Below are 19920 nucleotides of genomic sequence, written 5' to 3' on the forward strand. Positions count from 1 at the left end.
GATTGACAGCTGCACCTTTTCACAGATCTGCCTCTTGCAAAGGCATCTATAGGACAACAAATTTCCATTTTTTAAAAATTTATTTTGCAACATCTTTGGTCTGTCACAAAACTGAATTTCTCTCCCAAGTGTATATTCTCATACCCACACCCCTGCCCAGATGGAAGTCTTTGGTCCTGCAGTGTGTAGCTACACCAGCTCTTTTCACAGTATAATTATATCTCAAACCTCCACTTACAGAATAAAAATACAGAACTGGATTGCACTCTGTTTGTGCAGAGAAATTTATGCATCCATAACCCTTTTCCCTCCTTCTCTCCTTCTCCCTCACTTTTTTTTTTTTTTTTCAGAACAATTACCAAGGGAGCTTCAAGAGTTTCAACCCCCTCCTCGCATACCACTAGTGCTAACACGGTAATTTATAAGATATTTAACACACCATGCATTACCACTTGTGCTGACATCATCTATAGAAACAGATGAGGGAGGGTGTTTCTATTGTGACAGATGCCAGCTGCATTGAGTTAATGCTAGAGGAGATCGGAGCTAATGCACACACGGCTACTACCAGGTGAGAACCGTAGTCCCAACATGCTAGAGGGGTCCTGCGGGGTCCTGCGCTAGCAGAGTTAACGAAATAAAGAATGAATCGTCTCGGTTGTAGGAGAAACGTATCTGACACTAAGCAACAAGTAACATGTCCTTGATGGAGGGGAAGGGTGAGTAAAAGGAAACCAGGGAGATGAAAAGATAAAGAATCAGGCATTTCCTTTAGACAGGGGACCAGCTTGTACAACAGTCTCAAGTGTCCATCTACCACCAGCTTTCAGCTGCGCCTGGTTCAAACCTGTGCTTGGGTATAAATAAGCTTCAACAGTCTAAACCTGGTTTTGGAACTGCATGAATTTATGTTTTAAATAATTCAATACGTACAAATGCAATAATTGGTATTTACTACAGCAACATTATGACATCTGTTTGGTTTCAAAATTTTAGAAGTATTATTCTTGGTCTTTTTCTCACTTTTGATTAAGGCTCCATGCAAGTAAACAACATAGTATATTAATTTCTAAGATGCACTGTTAATATTTTGCTTGTGAGCACCACAATTACTCTAATCATGCAGGCAGCTTGCAGTATACCATTGATGCTCAAGTGTTTTCAGAGGAATTATCCAATTTTCTGTCATGACATGATTCTTATCTTTTCAAAGGCAATACCACAAAGCATGCACAGAGAAAGATTAAAACTTTCAAGTACTCTTTACAGACAACTGCCTAAGCTAGCCTTTAATATAGCTATCTTAGCATGAATATGAGTTGTATAGCTTTAAAACATAAATGACCATGCTAATTTTTAAAAAGTTTTAAAAATCTATTAAAAATCCAACATCAGGGTTTGCTTTACTTTGGTTCGTTACCACTGCTCTGCAATACAGCCTGAGCAAGGCTAATGGCAGAGGCATTTTGGTGGACTCCAGGTGTAGATGTAATTGAGGGTGTTTTAGTAACAGTGAAGGGTGTAGTTTTGGGGGGTTTCTTCAGTTTTATCTTTTAAGTCAGAAGGTGGGGAAAAAGTAACACATCTGTGCAGTGCTGGCTGAGACCACCCCATGCCAACCCTAAATAATCCTCTAGGAATTTAGAAGGAGAACGGGCAAGATCTCAGTTCCTGTGGTAGAAAATCCTGGGAGATAAGCTACCTCAAATGACAAGATTTGGGTTGAGCCCACTGTGTACTACCCTCCACACTTGCTTCGTGGTTGGGACTCCTAAGGGAAATCTGCTATAAGAAGAGAACTTGCCTAACCTGTGCTCAGGATTTGAGGTACGTCCCCCCTGAGCTCTATCCATGCACCCTGGGACACCCGGACAGGGAGCTGGGAGCACAGAGCACGAAGCTCCTACAGATCAACTGCTTCGACACCGTGATTGATTTTCCAGGCCATAATCTAAGCTCATGCTGAAAATACCCTTCTTCAGTTGGTCATGGCATTATTCAGGCTGTAATGATGGCTAAGGAGCTTTAATTGCTGTCTGGGGCCTCCCCCAACACAAATACAAACTGTTGCAGGGTGTTCCTCTTTGTTAAACTGTTTCATCAAAATCAGGATGAAAATTATTATCTGGGAAACACAGATCTTGCATTAAATAAGATTCGCTTTTAGATCTACATCTGGTCCACAGAAATTGGTTGACTGGCAATGAAATTGGTTCATCATCTCTTTTGGACAAAACTCTTTGCTGAGACACATAATGCCGCATTATAAGTTCTGTGGTTCATGTGTTGTTCAGACTGTGTCCCATTGTTGACAGCTATTTTGTAAAGCAAGATACTTGCTCAAACTCTCAGTGGGAGTATGACAAATTTTCAAGATTTATACAAAAAAACCCTCAAAATACACATGCCAGAAATTCACTAGTGTCTCATTCAGAAAACATCTAATTAACTGTATCACTCTTTAAAGTTTTATATAATGCACAGAAACAAACAATACATATCCATGCCAAGATTACTTTAAATTTAAATGAGATCTAATTTGAACTGAATACACACTCAGAATCATAAATAGCAGCCATCCATGACGGTGCAGAAAAGCTAGGCATTTGTGGGATGCCTAGTGGGATGTTAACTGGTAGATTTGGTACTTTAGGGAGATTCACATTTGGTAGATTCACATTGGGCAGATTACTTGTTAAACTCCTGTGGAAGAAACAGACAGAAAGAAAAAATACCATAACAGTGACAATGCAGATGTAGCAGAAGCACATGACACTTATAAACAAATCTGCAAAGTTCACAGCATGACAACAGTTAAAAAAACAAAGCAAAACATTTCAGAAAGAAGCATGAGTATGGAAGCTTAAGTGTACTGTGTTTGCAGTCTGCAATAAAAAGCAAGTTACTTAAAAAAATAAAAAAAAACAAAAAACAAAAACAGAATGAAAAGAAGAAGAATCACAAAGTAGCAAATTAACAGAGAACTCAAACACCCACAGAAAATAACTCCACCTTCAAGTCCTGATACCATTTCAAAGCACACAGAGCCACCTTTCCTCAGAAAAATCTTGTAAGTAAGTGAGGCTCAGTGCTTAAACACTCAGGCTGGATAGAAAGAGCTAAACTAAGAGATCTACTAGAGAATTTGCATTCACAATAATCAACAGCGACTTTGACATTCCAGCCCTGCAGAAGTCCATAAGAGATTTTCTTCTCACCAAATTCAGGAGTTGGGATTTTACTGCAAAACCTCTTTGTTTATTTTGTACTCTACAAATAACGATGATGTGCTAACCTGGAGCAATGAAACGATGAACCGCAAGGTTCTTCCTCGGTGAAGACTCATGCCCTAATCCTGCCCTTGTGTTCCTGGGTGAGGAGAAAACGGGTCCTGCAGGTTGCCCAGCTCTACACGTGCACTTGAATGAATTGCACTTAATAAATCCAGGACTGGAATACGAATGTTTCTTGGCGGGAAATGGGCCATGGGGTGATTAAGACATTCAAAGATTAATTTATCTAGCATGTGTACTCAGACACCATGCCTTCAATCAATATTTTCAGACATACAACTGTTATGCAAATAGAGATCTTTTAAAAGTGGGTCAGTTTATTAATTTAATGCAACATACTCTCCTGAAACAACGTGCAGTATAACAGCACCACATGCCCGAAGTTTGCAGAACACCCTGATGTATTTTAGTGTGCTAGGTCTCTAGATGTTATAATTGGTCTAATTCTGTTTTAATGAATATCTCATCACAGCTAAATTTTATGCAAAATAAAAATGTCACGGGATATGGGAATCAGAAGCCAGTTCAGAAGTGTATCTTGTGTCTGCCTTAATCTAGTCATACTATATGGCATACTATTGGCACACAATTTATAGATGGTTTTACAGTCCCATTTGAGGAACAAAACCAGATGCTTTGACACAGTTTTCATTATTTGGGCTCAGTGAGAATGGAATCAGGACTTCAGGATTTCAGCTTCACTCTGCACTGCTGAAGCTACTGAAAGCTCTTCTATTGATGTGCGTGGGCACAGCTTCAGTGTTCCAACTTCCCTGCTCTCAGGGACTGCACCAGGACATGACACAGGAGGAGGTCTTTCCCATTCCCCAGGGTTAAACTAGTTACTTTACAGGCAGCATTATCTGGACTCTTGGAAAACTGTCATATTATGCACTATATCTTTCAAGGAATATTATAATATTAGCAACTTCCTAGAGGCATATTTAGAACTCCATTTCTTACTGCAAGTTTTATATATCAAAAATCAAAGTAATGGAATTGAGCTGCCTATACAGAATAAGTGTTTCCTATCGCAACAGAAGATTTGAATCACATCTCTGAAAAAGCTCAGCTTGTTACTGGTGGTAAGTCTTGGGGAACAGACTTTATCCTCATCCTCTCTTTGTGAATAAAATCCCTTGTTGGGGAGGAAAACCACAATTCAAAGTATTATTATAGTGAAAAAAAAAAGAAAAAAGAAAAAAGTGTGTTCTTGTTTTCTTTTGCTTCTGTGATTCTTAGTAGATTTGACGTCATGCTATCTGCTTGTCCTCTTTGTTAGGCAGTAACCAGATATGAGAATTTACTAACGAACAAAGCTCTCCATTGTTTCCATTCATACTGTATCTGCTATTAAGATGATATGATTATTGAATGAGACAGAGACTTCATAGTGATTGAGAGTGTTAAATCTTCAGAAATGGCAGTGCATGTGGTTAGATACTGATATGGAATAAATAAAAAAATAGCAAGAGGTGGACAACATATAAATGTATAAGGAAAAGCAACTTAAATAACTTAGCCAGATGGTAAATACATAAATCAGAGGACCTTTGGTTTTAATATTAAAATTCAAGAAGTGACAGTGTTATATTAATAAAAACACTGTATTAATAAAATATGACTTCTAGAGTAAACAGTATACTATATTCACACGGAAACATATTTCTTTTATACAACACATTATTTTGCTGATGCAAGGATATGTTGCAAGAATAAGTTAGTACTCTTAAAACAAAACAAAACAGCAAAATAATGGAGTATATTATGTTAACATACAGTAACTAATTTTAAAAATATCCTCCTGAATTGACATGCACAGTTTTGCAGGTTCAACCGATCTAATTATCTGGCTAACAGTTGCAGTGAGACCTGTAAAAAATGATTAATATTACCAACAAATGTTCCAGCCTGCAGTTGCTCAGACCATAAAACTACAGGTCCAAGATGAGAAACTGTTTCTAGAAGCCAGCCATGCCTATTTAATATAGATGGCTAAATATAACCTCAGCCATCAGGCAGAGAATGTGGGCATTTGCATCAACAAGATGAGGGCTGTCTGATTTAAGACGACTCAGCTTCAGGACTGGATCCTGATACATTTGATAAAAGACGCATTCTCTGGAGCTGTACTGCTTGTTTTCTTGGCTGCTTCTGATTCACCCCCATTTGTGTCTGCTAGCTGTATAAATGGCTTTCACCTGTGCTGTCTGCTGGGAAATTCTCAGTGCAAACAGATTGGCAACATACCCCTGGACAACATCCCAACACTCACACTGTACTGCAGCACCGATCACAGAAAACAAGTCCAATTGCACAGGGGCTGCTCCTGTAGAGTTGCCCTAGTACTGAAAGGACAGAAAAATCACAGTATTTTTACCGAGCTGTCTCCTGGCTTCAGAATAGAGCCAAACGAGACCCTTCTCCAAACTCAAATGTTCAGTTCCTACGGGATGCCTGAAACGATTCAGTGATGGAAGACACAAACGCCTGTCTCTTCCATCACTATAAATGCTTACTACCTTACTGCCTAGGCTGAGCAAATGCTCAAGAGCAAATCTTTTCACAAAAGCCTCGATGTGAAGCAAAGAGCTTGATAGTGAAGTAGGCAGTCAAATCTGTGCTCTTCCTCTGACTGACACCCAGAATAGTAACAAAAATACTCATTTTCACTACAGCAGTGCTTCTTTTAAGGGGAAACATTTTTCACTAGCATTTTGTAGTAGTACATCCTTATCAAATGATTAGTATAATCATACTGTTCAAGTTCTTACATTTATATTAATGATACATGTATAAATAGTTTGCAAAGGGTTAGTGAGAAATTAATAGATGCTAAAGCCAGGACTACAGTGCGGCAGAGACAGCCACAGGTCAATGAGTAACGTCCTAGTCAAGTGATTGAAATGGGCTGTCATTGCACCAGCTTTAACATTTGCTTAAAAAGATCTTTCAACACAGACACACACACAGAGACACACACACACACGTACGTGTCTGCTGGCTGCAAGATAAATCAGTGTTCTCTGAGAAGCTAGCATGAAAAAAACCCATTGCAAACCCTACTTTTCCAAGACCTCTCAACTCACCAGAGAACAGACCTACTCTGTGTCCTCCATATTTGGGATGACTGTGCGAAGGACAAGCGTTCCACATTTCTCTGCGTGGATTCATACAAGCACACCAGCTGCTCTAGCTATAGGGCACGGACCCCCTGCAAATTCAGCAGCTCTGCAGAGGCAGATTACATAGCCCTCATGAGCACATTACATCAATGCTTTTTCCCCCCATGTTTTCAATACTTAACAGTATCTCTCTCACTGTTTGTGATTTCTATACCTAACTTGTAGCATAAGGTGCAGAGTATTCAGCAATGAAAATAGAAGAAATATATGCTTGCAAACTGCCATCTGGTCAGGTTATGGAGGGCTACATATTTCAGCCTTGATTGCAAGTACGAGCATAGAGAAACCCTTTCAAAAGACTCTATGTTGTGGAATAATTTCTTGGTTAACAAGAGATAATGAGATTTCTTTCTCACAATTCACTGTAGAGATCCAAAGCAGGACAACAGTAAGCTCCGTGGAATGGACAGCCACGATGATCTACCTTTTCTGGCCAACCTGAAGACCTCTCTTCAAAGCAGAGGAAAGCCATGGAAAAAGATACTGCAGTGCTCCCAACTCCCCAAAAGCTCTGCTGGAGAGGTGGCAATGGAAGGCCACAACTTGGATGGGAACTGGCTGGTCCAAACTATTTGAGAATCAATGGCCAAAAATTCAGTACGTGCAGTATGGACATGTAGGGGGAGAAGCAGTAGATACAGGAGGGCAAAACAAACAAAATAAGTCTCTGACCTGAGTTCTTCTGCAAGTTCACTGTTGATCAGACAAAGAGGAGCAGGTAGTCTGCCCAGGAGGCAAAAGGTGAAGATGCCTTAACATTTAGTCCTGAACAGTGCATCAAAAGTGTCCTAAGATCCTAGGAATGACACCACACTTTTCCCTTACACTGTATGTACCACCTTCTTTGCATTTGCTGGCACCTTCCTTCACTGGGTCACATCGCGTTAAGCCAGCACTTGCAACTTGCACTTTTGTGTGCGAGACGCAAGAACAAAATACCAACTAGCGAAAAAAACCCTGGAGTGCACCTTTTCACCAGAGGGACATAAGCTTATTGTGAAAAGAACCCACTTTCCTGATGGATGAAATCTTTTAAAAACCCAAGTCTGTAAGGCAGATAGTCCATCCCGGGCTTTGGCTTGAAACTGCAGTGTGCAAAGCACTCGGTAACTGGAACTCCAGAACTGAATAACCATTACAAGAGAACTAAGAAAAGATCTTTTATAACTATCAAAGATAACTTGAAAATTATAGATAATGGCATACCCAGGGACAAAGCATTTTGACAGGCAAGTACCACAGCCAAGTACTTACAGACATCTATAGTTCAGCCACAGAAGTCATTAAAAGCCAAAATTATATCAGCTTCTGACAAAAGGAAAAAGCAGAACTAATTGCTTAATGACTGCTTGACTGAGGTAGACAGGTACACAGAATTAACTACCTCTGTTTCATAACAGACAAGGAAATACAAACATATTCATTACTAAAGCAGAACTCTGAAAGTAAAGTTAATGCTAACTTCAAAGTGCAATTCTGCTTGAAGGAGTGGCTGTAAAAATGGCATTCTCCTACTCGAAAGATCTATTTCTTGTATGTTTTCTGGGTCACATCTGCTTATTTGAAACAAGATTTTTTAGGATTTTTAATCCTGTTAGCCTGCAGACCAAAGACAGCAAATGGGAAGTGAGAGAGGCTCCTGAACGCCAGCCACTTAACCCCACTCAAAACAGAGGGGATGATCAGGTGTCAAGAAAAGGCCTGAGATTTGGCAGGCAGAATCCTTACGGATGCTGAGGATGCACAAGAAAGAAAGGAAAAAACCTGGGTACTCAGACTCCAGGTTGCATATGGGAGGCTGGCTGCCGAACAAAATCTCTTTTCCTTGTAAACGGAACATATTTGGTGTGAAAAGCCCTGAAAGACCACACGTTCTTTTATACAGCAACCTCTGAGAATGCAGCACCACTTAACTTTGCCTAGGGAATCACAAAAAAGCAGGGAATATAGTCTCTCAAGAGATCACCTGGTCCCAATCCCCTGTCTGAGGCATGGTCAGACTCATGCTGTTTGCAAAGGGTCAATATTTCTCTTTTAATACATTTATTAGAAGGAAAAGTCAGTTCTTTTCCTTTGTAGTATATGACTTGGCATTTTAGAGCAAGCATGACAGGGTTCAGCAATGCTTCAAAACTTGTGAAATAACAACAGTAATCCAAAGCACATGCCGCGTTTTTATCATTCACCAGCTCTTGAGTTCAATTTGGGTTTCTCTCAGGCTACTCATTTCTTGCTGGTAAACTCCTAGTTCTCCAGATTTAATAACTGATTCTGCTTGAATCACCTCATCCGTGTTTCACTCTAGTTTCTGCCCGCCTAATCCTACAGGCAAGGGAGCTGAGACCCACAGAGCTGCCCTGGGACATGGGGACAGACACATGAAGCCATCAGCTGTGGGGCTGATGTGAGAAGCACAATGCTGCACTATCCCTCTATGGAGTGGGTGGCAAAAATGAGTATTGGGAAGAATAAATACAGCAATAACTCACACAGGGCTTAGGGCTGGACTGAACACATTGAAGCAAGGTTTTTTGTTCTGAAAAGGAGATATTTGAATTCAAAAGCAGCATTGGAAAAGGGATCCAAAAAGCCATGCCAATTGAGAAGGTTTTTACATTTTCATGCTTCCATGTCCAAAGACGCACGGTTCAAACTGAGGCAGCAATGCATTTCAAAAAGCAAATACCATTTCCCTTATTAACTTGAAAACCCTGAAGAGATCAGGCCTTCTATTTTTACCATTAAACTAGAAAATCTAAATCACTTTCTGCATGTCCACTCTAATGTTTGCTAATTCATCTCTGTATGAATCTCCATCCATTTGCACCCAAATTCCGATTGTATCAAAGGAGGTTTCCTTACTTTACTGGCTCCCATGACTCCCGCTCAAAGCCCCTGTGAATTGACTGTGCAATTGAGGACTCCATCAGATCGACATATCTAACAACAAGTGGAGCAAACAGGTCTTGGAGGTGTTTGTGGAATTTTCCATTGCACAAATTATCTAGAATAGATAAATAAAAGTATAGTAAGACACTACTGTTACTAAAACCTTTGTAACAAACCACAGCGTGGCACTTCATTACACAACAATTTTGTCAGCGAACAGGAAGAAACTTCAAGAACATAACAGGAGCTGGCATCAGGCACCAGTGTTCACGACAAAGACAGCAGGAATGGCTTCTTACTCCAAACAAATAAGCAGACAATGAATCTTCTTTTCCATTAGTTAAACTTACAAATACGTTATTACTTCCTGTGAATAAAATGGATGTAAGAAATACAGCATGGCAAACATTATGGCTTTTTCATGCAGGAGAATAATTTCTTCTTCGGTTACTCACTACCATGATACTGGAAATTGCCCTCTGAGGATGAGTCCCTGGCTTTTTTATGTGGTTGTTGAAGGCTAACTGGGGCCCTGGTCTGGGACCTAACTGAAGGCAATGCCAATTCTGCCACCAGCTCCCTGGGGAGCAGTTGGACCACCCGGGAGAGTGCCAAATCCTCACAGGGTTTGAAGGCATGGGTCCATGTGCTTTGGAGAAGAGCCTTATTTCACAAAGCACTATTCTCCTGAACTACTCCTGCTTCCATTCACTTTAATATCTTCCTCCCTTCAAGAAACAGCAGGGACCGTTTTACTCCATGTTGAGTAAACGCAGTACACATATAAAATGATACCCACATTTAATGACAGTGAGATGGAGTACCTAATTCCCTGCTTATCAGGCAGCCATTACCAAGAGCCTTGAGAAGATGAAGCAAAATAAAAGTTCAACTTCTCACCTTTCACTGAGGCATTTGATTTAAGGGGTGTCTGTGCTTTTTTTTCTAGTCTAAATGGTACAAAACCAAGCTGATGGTAAGGTTATGTACTGTAAATCTCTACCCATCTCTGTGCAGTATGGAGACGCTGAAAATATTATCGGTAACCTGAGCTGCCCAATGAAAAAGAAATGATCAAAATACAATACATACAGTCACTACGGAGGGAATCGTTTAGAAGCTGAAAGAGTGGAAAGCTGTCCCAGGTGTCTGGGGGTTGCACCTCTAGCGCAGCATCCATATCCACTGCAAACAGTGACAGGAAGGTCTCCGCGTGCTCAACCATTAAGTCTGACCACCAAGCAAAGGCCTTCAGAGTTGGTAGAAAAAGATAACAAAGAAGTGTATTAGTTCTAATAAGGCACAAGGAAAGATGTTAGGCCACCTATCTAAAAAAAAATGTGCATCCCATGAAAACTACCTTTATTGTAAAGAGAACAGTGCTTTAAAGTGCTAGCCTGCACAGACAGTGCTAATCACAGGAATTAGGCACTGCTATTTTAATACAAAGGTTTTTTGTAGAGGATCTATTCAGAGCTCCACTGCAAAGGCACGCAGCTGTAACGTGGCAGAGAAGGGTTCGTCTGTTCAATTTACAATAAATGACTTCATCTTTAATTATGTTAATTATCAGAAAAAGAATCAACTAATTCTTATTCTAAAGTATAGAAATTTGGGAGATTCTTCACTGGGCTTGTGGGTTTTCTTCTGTGTTTTTCAACAGTTTAAATTTTATTTTAATTCACTACTTCTATTTGTCTTGAAAAACTAGAAGCCTAAGACATTAAAATCTGTCCTAAATCACTCACACTCTCCTTTAGAGATATTTCAAACATCACCAGTAAAAGTTATTACAGCACTGTTCATTTTACATGGTTAGCCATACACATCCATAGAAACACACTACCACCTTCATAATGCTACTGATTAGGAAACCAATTACAAAGCTCTATTATCAACATGCCAAGATAAAAAAAAATATCTACGGCAAGCCTATATTTTCACAGAGGCAGGAAAAAAAATATATCTAAACTTGAAAACCAAAAAATATCAGTGAAGTAACTCATTCTCATGCACATGGGTCCTTAAAATTCACTGTACGGGCTCTCTGACGTGGCATTCACATCATACATGGCGCAGATGTGAATGCTGCAAACGCATGCATGCGTGTTTAGTAATCACTTCTGGCTGGGAACATGCAATATGAGAAGTGCTGTCATTAGGACCATGTGCTGTCATTCTGAAGTGATAGGAAATTACTCAGTGACTTAAAGGATCTAAGAAACAGCTTTCCAGCACTTTGCAAGAAAAAGAAATCTCTAGCATAGGCACAAGACTGGAGATGAAACGGAAAAGACTGGGATTAGATGAATCAGTTTGAAGAGGAATTGCCAGTCAGGGAGGGGTATTTTCTGCAGAGTTTAGCAGACATGGATAAGCAGAATGGACTTTCACTTTCTCAGGGTTCAGTTTGATTCACTGATGAACTGAACACAACTCCAGCTGCTGGTTCACTTGGCCATGGAGAGGGAGCAGTGCGCCAAAACCATGTTACTGCCATGGACCCCTCCAATTCTTCCTATTTTGGCCTGACTTCTCAGCTGCCAGTGATGCTGGCAGGGGGTCTCTGGGACTATTTCCGCTCCTTCGTTCCCCCAAAACATAACGCAGACTGACACGGCTCTGCTATTATTCTGTGAGTTGATACAAAACTGGTGTGAAGACACGGGTAGGTTGAACGTGGCTCTGGGCATTATGTGCCCAAAGCACGTCCAAGATGTAAAATAATGAAAATAACAGAATAACCCCCAAACTAGTCTTAGTATGAGCCTGCCCTGTGGTGGAGGTGAAGATGTGGATGAGGTGGGCTGTGCCACAAAGACATGTCTTCGGTGCACCCAGGGGTGGGCTGGGCAAACTCTGTGCCCAGAGCGGCAACACCGGCAGGTTACAGTGTCCGTGTCGTCATGGCATGGGGACAAGGTGGCTACGCCGGGCTCCTCTGTCTGCAAACTGTCCCCAGCCCCACGCAACAAGGAGGAGGAAGCCGTCGGGCACCGCTGCAGTGCCCTGGGGTGCTTGGAAAGCTCAGGGGCAGTGGTGGCGGTGGCCCTGGGCGTTTGCAGCGTCGTCGCTCTGGGAAAGCCGAAACCGAGGTGAGGGAGCACGCGCGGCAATGCTCCCCAGATCCCCTCCCCACATCTGGCGCTGGGGCACAACCCAGCATCGGAGCGCCGCATCGGGAGGCGTCGAACCGCTGCCAAACCGCGCAGGAACAGAAAACATCAAGACCCGCGTCTGCTCCCAATACCTGCTCAAGCCTTCTCCCCAGAGCGCAGGTGGGAAATGAGCGGATCCCGAGCCACCGGGCTGCCGAGGGTCCCCTTAAAATTAGCAGCGCTCGTCTGTGGTTTTCAAGGAGGATGCCAGAGCGACCCTTGCTCTGCCGGGGTTCCTCTGGCTGTGCCCCCGCCTGCCGAGGGCCCTGCCACGCTGCGCCCCCGGCAGGTACTGCCCACAGCTCTGCGGGCAAAGAGCGACCGCGGCGAAGGAACAACAGCAACCGGCATTTTGAGGGGAGGGAAAAGAGGGGAGGCCAGAGAACATCCTCTGCAACAAATCCCAACATAAACACTTCAGAGTCCTGCAATAAAAACCTGCTTCCATGAAAAAGGAAAAAAAAAAAAAAAAAAAAAAAAAAAGGCTAGTTTTAAGAGAAATTATGAAGAAAAGCATGTGATCATTTGTGGAAAAAAAATATGCCCAAACCAGTCACAGTTTCCCTTTTGGTGGAAAAGTAAAATTTTAGCTCTCTAAGTCCCTAACTTATGTCAGGATCCTCAACCTCCTCCTCCCTAGTCTCAGTGAACCGAACCTTCCTGCGGTGGGAGCAGTTAACACCATACTTTGAAAATCTCCTTCAAGATGGTAACATTTCATTTATTTACCATCTACTTACCTGCTTTGGTCAAAACACAATGGGAAAAAAGAAGTGTGCTTTCTAGCCAAACACACCTATTATTGTATATTTTACACATGGATACACATGTATATATGTATGACCTCAAGGAGTTAAAATACATATATACATATACACATACGTATACATAGAGAGAGAAAACACAAGTTTAAAAATAGGTGAATGCCATTGTCTCTGGCATTTGCCATCAGTCATCCAGAGGAACGGGAAAGGAGGTGGGAGACATCTGATGGGAGAGATGACACAATGACAGAGACCTCCCGCTCTCACAGATTACAGACGTAGGCACACGGTTTCTGCTGCATTTCTGCCTGCACTGGTTTGCTTCTCTCTTATGGGTAAGACAAACCCAACTGACTAGACATGGTACTTCTGTTGTAATGTTTTTTGAACATTTTGCATGCTCTGAGTGTTATTTTCCGGGTTCTCATTAGGGAGTCTGCCTGGATGTCCATGTGGGGAAAAAAGGGGCATGTTTTAATTGCAAAAACTGTTGGTTTTCAGTAAATTAAAGCACTTCTTCAGTAAGCGGTGTGATTTAATTTTCTGCTGAACATCCAAAGTAGACTGAAGAGTCGCACCTTGCAGCTCGAACCTTCTCCAGGTGAAAGAACAACATGTCAAAAAAACCCCACCTGGAATAATTTGAAAAAAAGAAAAAAAAAAAAAAAAAAAGTGCAATACCTCAGCAATTCTCATTGCACAGTGAGATCATAGTGTGGCTACAATGTGTAATAAAAATCAGTGATAAACCACCCAGCCTCTTCTCTCTCTTCCTTTGGATGCAATTCAAAGTGTGCAGAGAGCTGGCCAACTGCCTGTACACTGCTGAAATGCCACAGCCACCCTCAGGACAGGGATTCAGTAACGTACCGACAGTGTGCCGGGCTTCTGGAGAGATGAATTTCACCCTTCCAGGTCACCATTCAGAACAAGGGACCGGGATGCCTCCTATCCATGTTGGCATTAACCTTCTGTCTCTAATCAAAACCTTGTGGCGCAAAAGGTGTTGGAGAATGGTTTTGAGTCTTCCTCCTGGTGAGGATCTCGGCAGCGTGGCTGGCTGAACGCGACCGGCCCCGTATCCACTTCCTTCAGAAGGCTACTATTTTCAAAATAACCTGCGTTTAAAAACAGCTCCTTCCCAGCTGGTTGTACATCCCGCCTGTGCTGGTGATGAGTGGAATAAAACAAATCATTATCCTTGGAAAAGGTTATCGCAGTTCGTGTGCAAGCGCGGCGCTCTTGAGCACCCCCTTGCTTTTGTAAAAATGAAGTTTATTTCACTCTTCACCCCATATATTCTCTCTCTACATATAAATACTGTATATCCAGTACAAGGCACATACAGACAAAACCAGGGGAAGACCACTACCATTCTAGGCACTCGTGTAGTACTTAGTCCATCTCCACCACAGTGTACTAGAGGTCGGGTGAATGCAAAACGACAGAGGTAACAACAGGCTGAGGAGAGAGTCCAGGCAGGTAGGGTTGTGTTGGGATGTAACTGCAGCGCTCGTAAAATATACCCATTGCTACATGCATGGACTGGACTACTACGCCACATTTACCCTCCTGTGTCAGGCTACCAGCTCCGCAAGCAGCCGACTCAAAGTTGCTGTTACATTCCTCGGTCAAAGTTACGGAAGCGAGGGCAACCCGGGTAAAATCCCAGTAGGAAACATGGCACTGAGAGGGCATGCACGAAATATGACAGGAGTGACTCGTTTCATTCGGTTTAGTCACATACCTCTTTCCCCTGCCAGGATCATCCAAGATTGAATGAACAGTAGAAAAACAGGGAGGAAATTTAAATATGCAATCAGGCATTAGTTGGGTGTTGTGGATTGTTGTGTATTATCAATAAGTTAAATTATACTGCAAATTTAATATACACTGGAATGATTTTTAGGTGATTGTGAAATTATTTATCAAATTCTCTTAATGCAAAATATAGTGAGTATATATATATATTAATGGGAAGGAAAAGAGAAAATAGTGAATGAGTGTTACATTATCTACAGTCATAAACAATAACTGTTGACTCTGAATTTCAAAACGGTTAACTTTTCAATACGCATCCAAGAGCACCAGATTTATAGAGAACAGAGGGCTCAATCCTGCAAATACTTACACGGGTACGCAACGTCACTTGCTTGGGCAGAAATGTCCCCACGTGCTGAGAGCGGGACTACAGCCAGCAATGTCACCTGCCTGTGGGGTCAAGTGTTTCCAGGATCAAGCCTCAAGATTTTCTGGTCTATATTTAACTATGATATGGTTTCAGTGGTTTTAAAACATGAAGCTTTTTGTTAAAGTGCTTTGAAGAGTTAAGAGTAGTTGTATTAGGCCTTAGATAACCCAAATAATGAGCAACAGAGAATAATCCATCCTAACCTCCGTGACTAATAATTGAGGTATTTCCAATCAGCCAAGGCAGAAGAGGCCAACAGGAAACCAGGTGAGTTAATCATGTACCGCAGGGGCCCAGGGAAACCCCTGGAAACAACCTGAACGCTCAGAAAGGGACGAAAAAGGAATTGTTCTGTTTTATGGTGGTTCTCCTTGCTCCAGCTCTGGACAGCAGGAGCAGTAAGCTGCTGCAGGCACCCCACTAATGCTGCCTGGAGGCACAAACACATGACATTATTTGGAAATACGACCTTTCTCAAAAGTGGACAGTCTTGCTCTTGTATGTAGTTGGTGGTGAACACATTTGGCCAGATTCGGCTCCTGCTGGTGCTGTATGAAAGGCTGCAGACTGACGTAGAGGAGAGCAGAGCTTAATTAATTCCTCCTGCCGCCCTCCCTCCCCTCTGCAAAAGCAATCTTCCTGAACTGTACTTTGCCTTCATTGCACTTGAGCACCATTATTTAAGAATACTTTTGGCTTTTAAAGAAGATAACCCAGCACCAGTTGGGAAGACATCACACAAATATAGAAAGCTGCCAGCAAGCCACCGGAACCTGCTGAAGACCTGGGGGACACGACCTCGCAGGGCACCGCTGCTCACCTCTGCATGGTGTTCTTCGTTTTGCTGTAGGACTTCAATTACCAATTCTGCCAGACGTATTGTGTCTTCTAATTTTTTAGCTGGTGTGACTAACCGGCCTACATTTTCTGTAGTACAAGAACTCGAGTTAAAAGGGAGGCAGAATGAAAAGCTAGACGTACAGTAAGTTATTTTAGAGGTTTAAAAAAAATCCGATAATATTCTACAGCCTTAAAGATCTTTTCATGCATATGTTAAATGCTTATATAATTAGTACTGAGCAAACCAGAAAGCCACATTCGTTATTATACTACGAAAATACAGTGCTCCAGCTCCAAATTTCACAATACTGTCAGAGTTGTTTTGCTTTATGGCGAGATGGTGGCACTTTATTAGCTCAAATAAGAACATCGCATTCCCTAAAGACAGCATCTGGCCGCTAATATACGAACAATATGTATCCTTCAATGTAGATGATGCTATTACAGAAATCATGTCTATATTATTTAAAAATTCTTTAAAGAAGATCAATTCAAACAAATCTGTCTGTACTTTTAATAAATTGTCAGACTTGAGCAATTTAAATGTCACCTGCTACTGAAAGCAAAAATTGCAGGTCTGCTTTGCTCCAGGATTTAACTCCACAAGGGTCAAGGAGCTATGCATGCTGGAGGGAGTGGAAAGTGGCAAATCCCACTAGGCGTTCATAGGTAAGATTTATATGGGAAAAGAGATGCAACTTTACAGCAAAAACCCCGCAAACAAACCAAAGAGTTTAAATCCTGGAGCTTGGTGTTTAGCTATGTTGAGCTATTTTGCAGCGTTTTCTGAAGACTTTTAAAAATAATTAAATTATATTCTTCTAGGTAATTTATATTTTTAATAAAATATTAAACATCTGAGGTGCTAACAATCTGGAACATTTAGACTATTTCACTGGAAATAATACAGAGAAAAAGAAAATAATCACATTTTCATTGAACAACAGCTTCTGCAGAGCTGGCTGAGTGCAACCGAGGAGGTTTCTGCGAGCTGAGACCGCAGCTCACTTCCCTGAGGTGTGCAAGATCTCCCTGCCACGGTCACCCTGAGGAGAAGTGGAGCAGGAGAGCGGCTCCCTGGGGATGCACCTACGCTGCAGCACGTCACCACGTTAGCTAGGAGATGTGTCCCTCTGGTTAACGGCTGGTGACAGGCCCGGCTCTCTAGTGCAGCTGGGGTGAAGGACCGCAGCACACTTTGGCAGCTACACCAGCCTGTTCATGAGCTCCAATGTATATTTTGGCCTCTCCACCATACCAAAGCTGGAGAATTCGTAAATGGGCGAAGTACCAAAACCAAAACCCAAACAGCCAAATCAATCTCCAGTTAGCACTGCACAACAGACTGCATGTCCCCAGCACAGCGGAAGGCCAGCAGTGCACGCACTGAGGCGCCGTTACCAGCAACCACCCCGGGATTTCCAAAGGCCCAGCTAAACCAGCAGCTCGGGTCGTGCGACATCCAAGGTGCTGGCTGGGCATCTCGCTCCAGCCTTCTGCACCCACTAGTTTTTTTGCTAGTGTTTAGGCCGTCTTTAAAGCTGGGATAGAAACCTGTGGCTGCACACTGGTGGCACCGCGCTGCTCTATGGGGTGATCTGGGGAAAAATCCTTCCCTTGCTGAAGGCTTGGTGAGCTTCAAGGACTTCATTGCCTGCCCCTAGTTCTCCCTGAATACTTCTTTACAGGTAACACTTTTCCCATGAAAAGGAAAGCCGTATTTTTCAGAATGGTCACATCTGGGCGGTTGAGCAAAGGGGCCACGGGCTGGTTTTCGGAGGAGCTCAGCAGCCCGGTCAGCTGAAGTCTGGCACTGCTGGTGCTCAGCTTGGCTGAGAGGCAACATGGTAAAGCACCATGCAAATGAACTCTACGTTTTTGCAGATTTATGCCACAGATAGGGGCCTTGGGAGTTTCTTCTCCAGTTTTCCTTTTGTTTCTTTTATCACTGGAAACAAAAAAATAAAATGCATGTTCCCCTAATATAATAATTTATTGGGAAAATACTGAAATTGGAGAACTGCTGGTTAACTCCTCATTCTCTCTCCTATTCAGCCCAGCACCTCACTGCCTACAAGAAGTAGAAACCTCTTCCTTTTGCAAAAGGAGTCCAAAGACATGTCCCTTAGCAAGCTCTGGTTGTTTCTGCACCTCCGAAGCCAAGGGGAAGCTTTTCCATCGATCAGAGCAGCATCAGGCCCATTCTCATTTGCAACACTGATCTGCTCTCAAATACAACTAAAAGACAAAAGTGTTAATAAGAACAACTGCTCAGAGATGCTGTCTTTAAAGAAAATATTGATGCTTATACAACTTTGGCAGCCAGCAGATGTCAATCTTAATTTTTTTTCTTCTTATTTTAAATATTTCCCTGGTTAAGTTACTATACATCAGAATATTCTGCTAAGATAGCTGGAGCACTGACAGTTACATGAAACGTATACGATATACTTATCAAACATTTCATCCAACATCATGTAAAGCTCATACATATTTATAGTTTTCATGCAAAATGTTATGCAACAACAATGTTATTTTGTGCTGACGTTGATATTTGAAAATGTTGCATATGTCAGACATTGCTAGACAAAAAAATGTGGACATTTTGAAATAAATGCTATCTCTAAATCTCTAAAACCTACCACATCGCGCTAGGTATTTTGTGTAAAGCTGCACATGAGAACTAGCTTTCTACTGCTACACAAGCAACTGCTAGACTAGAAAACCGCTGAATAAAAGGAAGGAAGACTATTACGGTACTTGGCGGCTGTTTGGCCATGCCTTTGAGCATATGATTTATCATGTTAGTCTGCGTTTGAGATGATGGTGGCCCAGCCGGTGGCTTAGGCTTGGACGGACGGGCTGCTTGTGCATGAGAGAGAGAGACACCAAAAGTAAAGAGACAAATGACTTTGTAAACGGTGACAAAAAGATGGAAACTTCAAAAGGAACATAAGCAGAAATGATCAAATACAAATAGAATAAGCTGCTGGGTTTTGCTTATCAGTACTTGAAGTATTACACGGTAATGACACCATTTAACAACACATATTCCAGAAGTCAGCAGATTTGAACATCCTATGGTACTGTGCAATCAGAAAGCTAAAAATTCAAGACAAGTATGAAACTGCACTTCATGCAGCCATGTGAGGAAACCGAAATAGGTTAATTGAGTTAAAACTCTGGAATTCAGAAAAGGTGAACTAAAAAAGATGACTTTAAGTCAGCGTCCCAATGCTTAGGTACATTTAGCAATAGAATAACGAGCCACAGGAATTAATTGCTTTGCAAATATCAATTACACATTTTAGAATTAAACGTCACTGTTGGTTAAAGGGAGCTATAAAATATTCTTGTGCAATTTAAACATGTAAAAAAATCTGTCACTTAAAAATGTGTGGTTCCTGATCGTTTCCAGCTCATTTAATTATTTTCAACTTGGAATTCTAGTGGCTTTTATATTCTGGGTTGAATCATATATAAAAACTTGCCAGCTCTATCAAATATGTTACTTGCTATTCCAAATGTTAGAATACTGCAATCAGGACTTGACCCATCTGTCATATAGTTTACAATATCAGCATAGGAAAAATTCAAAGA

General features: G+C 41.7%; 1 protein-coding gene across 20 annotated transcripts in view; it reads right to left on the bottom strand.

Moving 5' to 3' along the window:
• CADPS (calcium dependent secretion activator) overlaps positions 1-19920 on the bottom strand; it is a 220897-nt gene that overhangs the window by 41193 nt on the left and 159784 nt on the right. For 11 of the 20 annotated variants that reach the window (XM_042799819.1, XM_042799811.1, XM_042799810.1 and 8 more), the window contains 5 exons: positions 16301-16407; positions 15037-15045; positions 10460-10616; positions 9341-9482; positions 2557-2703 (listed from right to left, as the gene is read on the bottom strand). In XM_042799819.1, the coding sequence (XP_042655753.1) occupies positions 2557-2703; positions 9341-9482; positions 10460-10616; positions 15037-15045; positions 16301-16407 (562 nt within the window). Of the gene's footprint in view, positions 1-2556; positions 2704-9340; positions 9483-10459; positions 10617-15036; positions 15046-16300; positions 16408-19080; positions 19183-19920 lie in introns of all 20 variants that reach the window. The other 9 variants (XM_042799818.1, XM_042799816.1, XM_042799814.1 and 6 more) reach the window with 4 other exon arrangements.

Source organism: Tyto alba, unplaced genomic scaffold (genome assembly GCF_018691265.1).
Source record: "Tyto alba isolate M040663 unplaced genomic scaffold, T.alba_DEE_v4.0 Super-Scaffold_3, whole genome shotgun sequence".
NCBI lineage: Eukaryota > Metazoa > Chordata > Aves > Strigiformes > Tytonidae > Tyto > Tyto alba.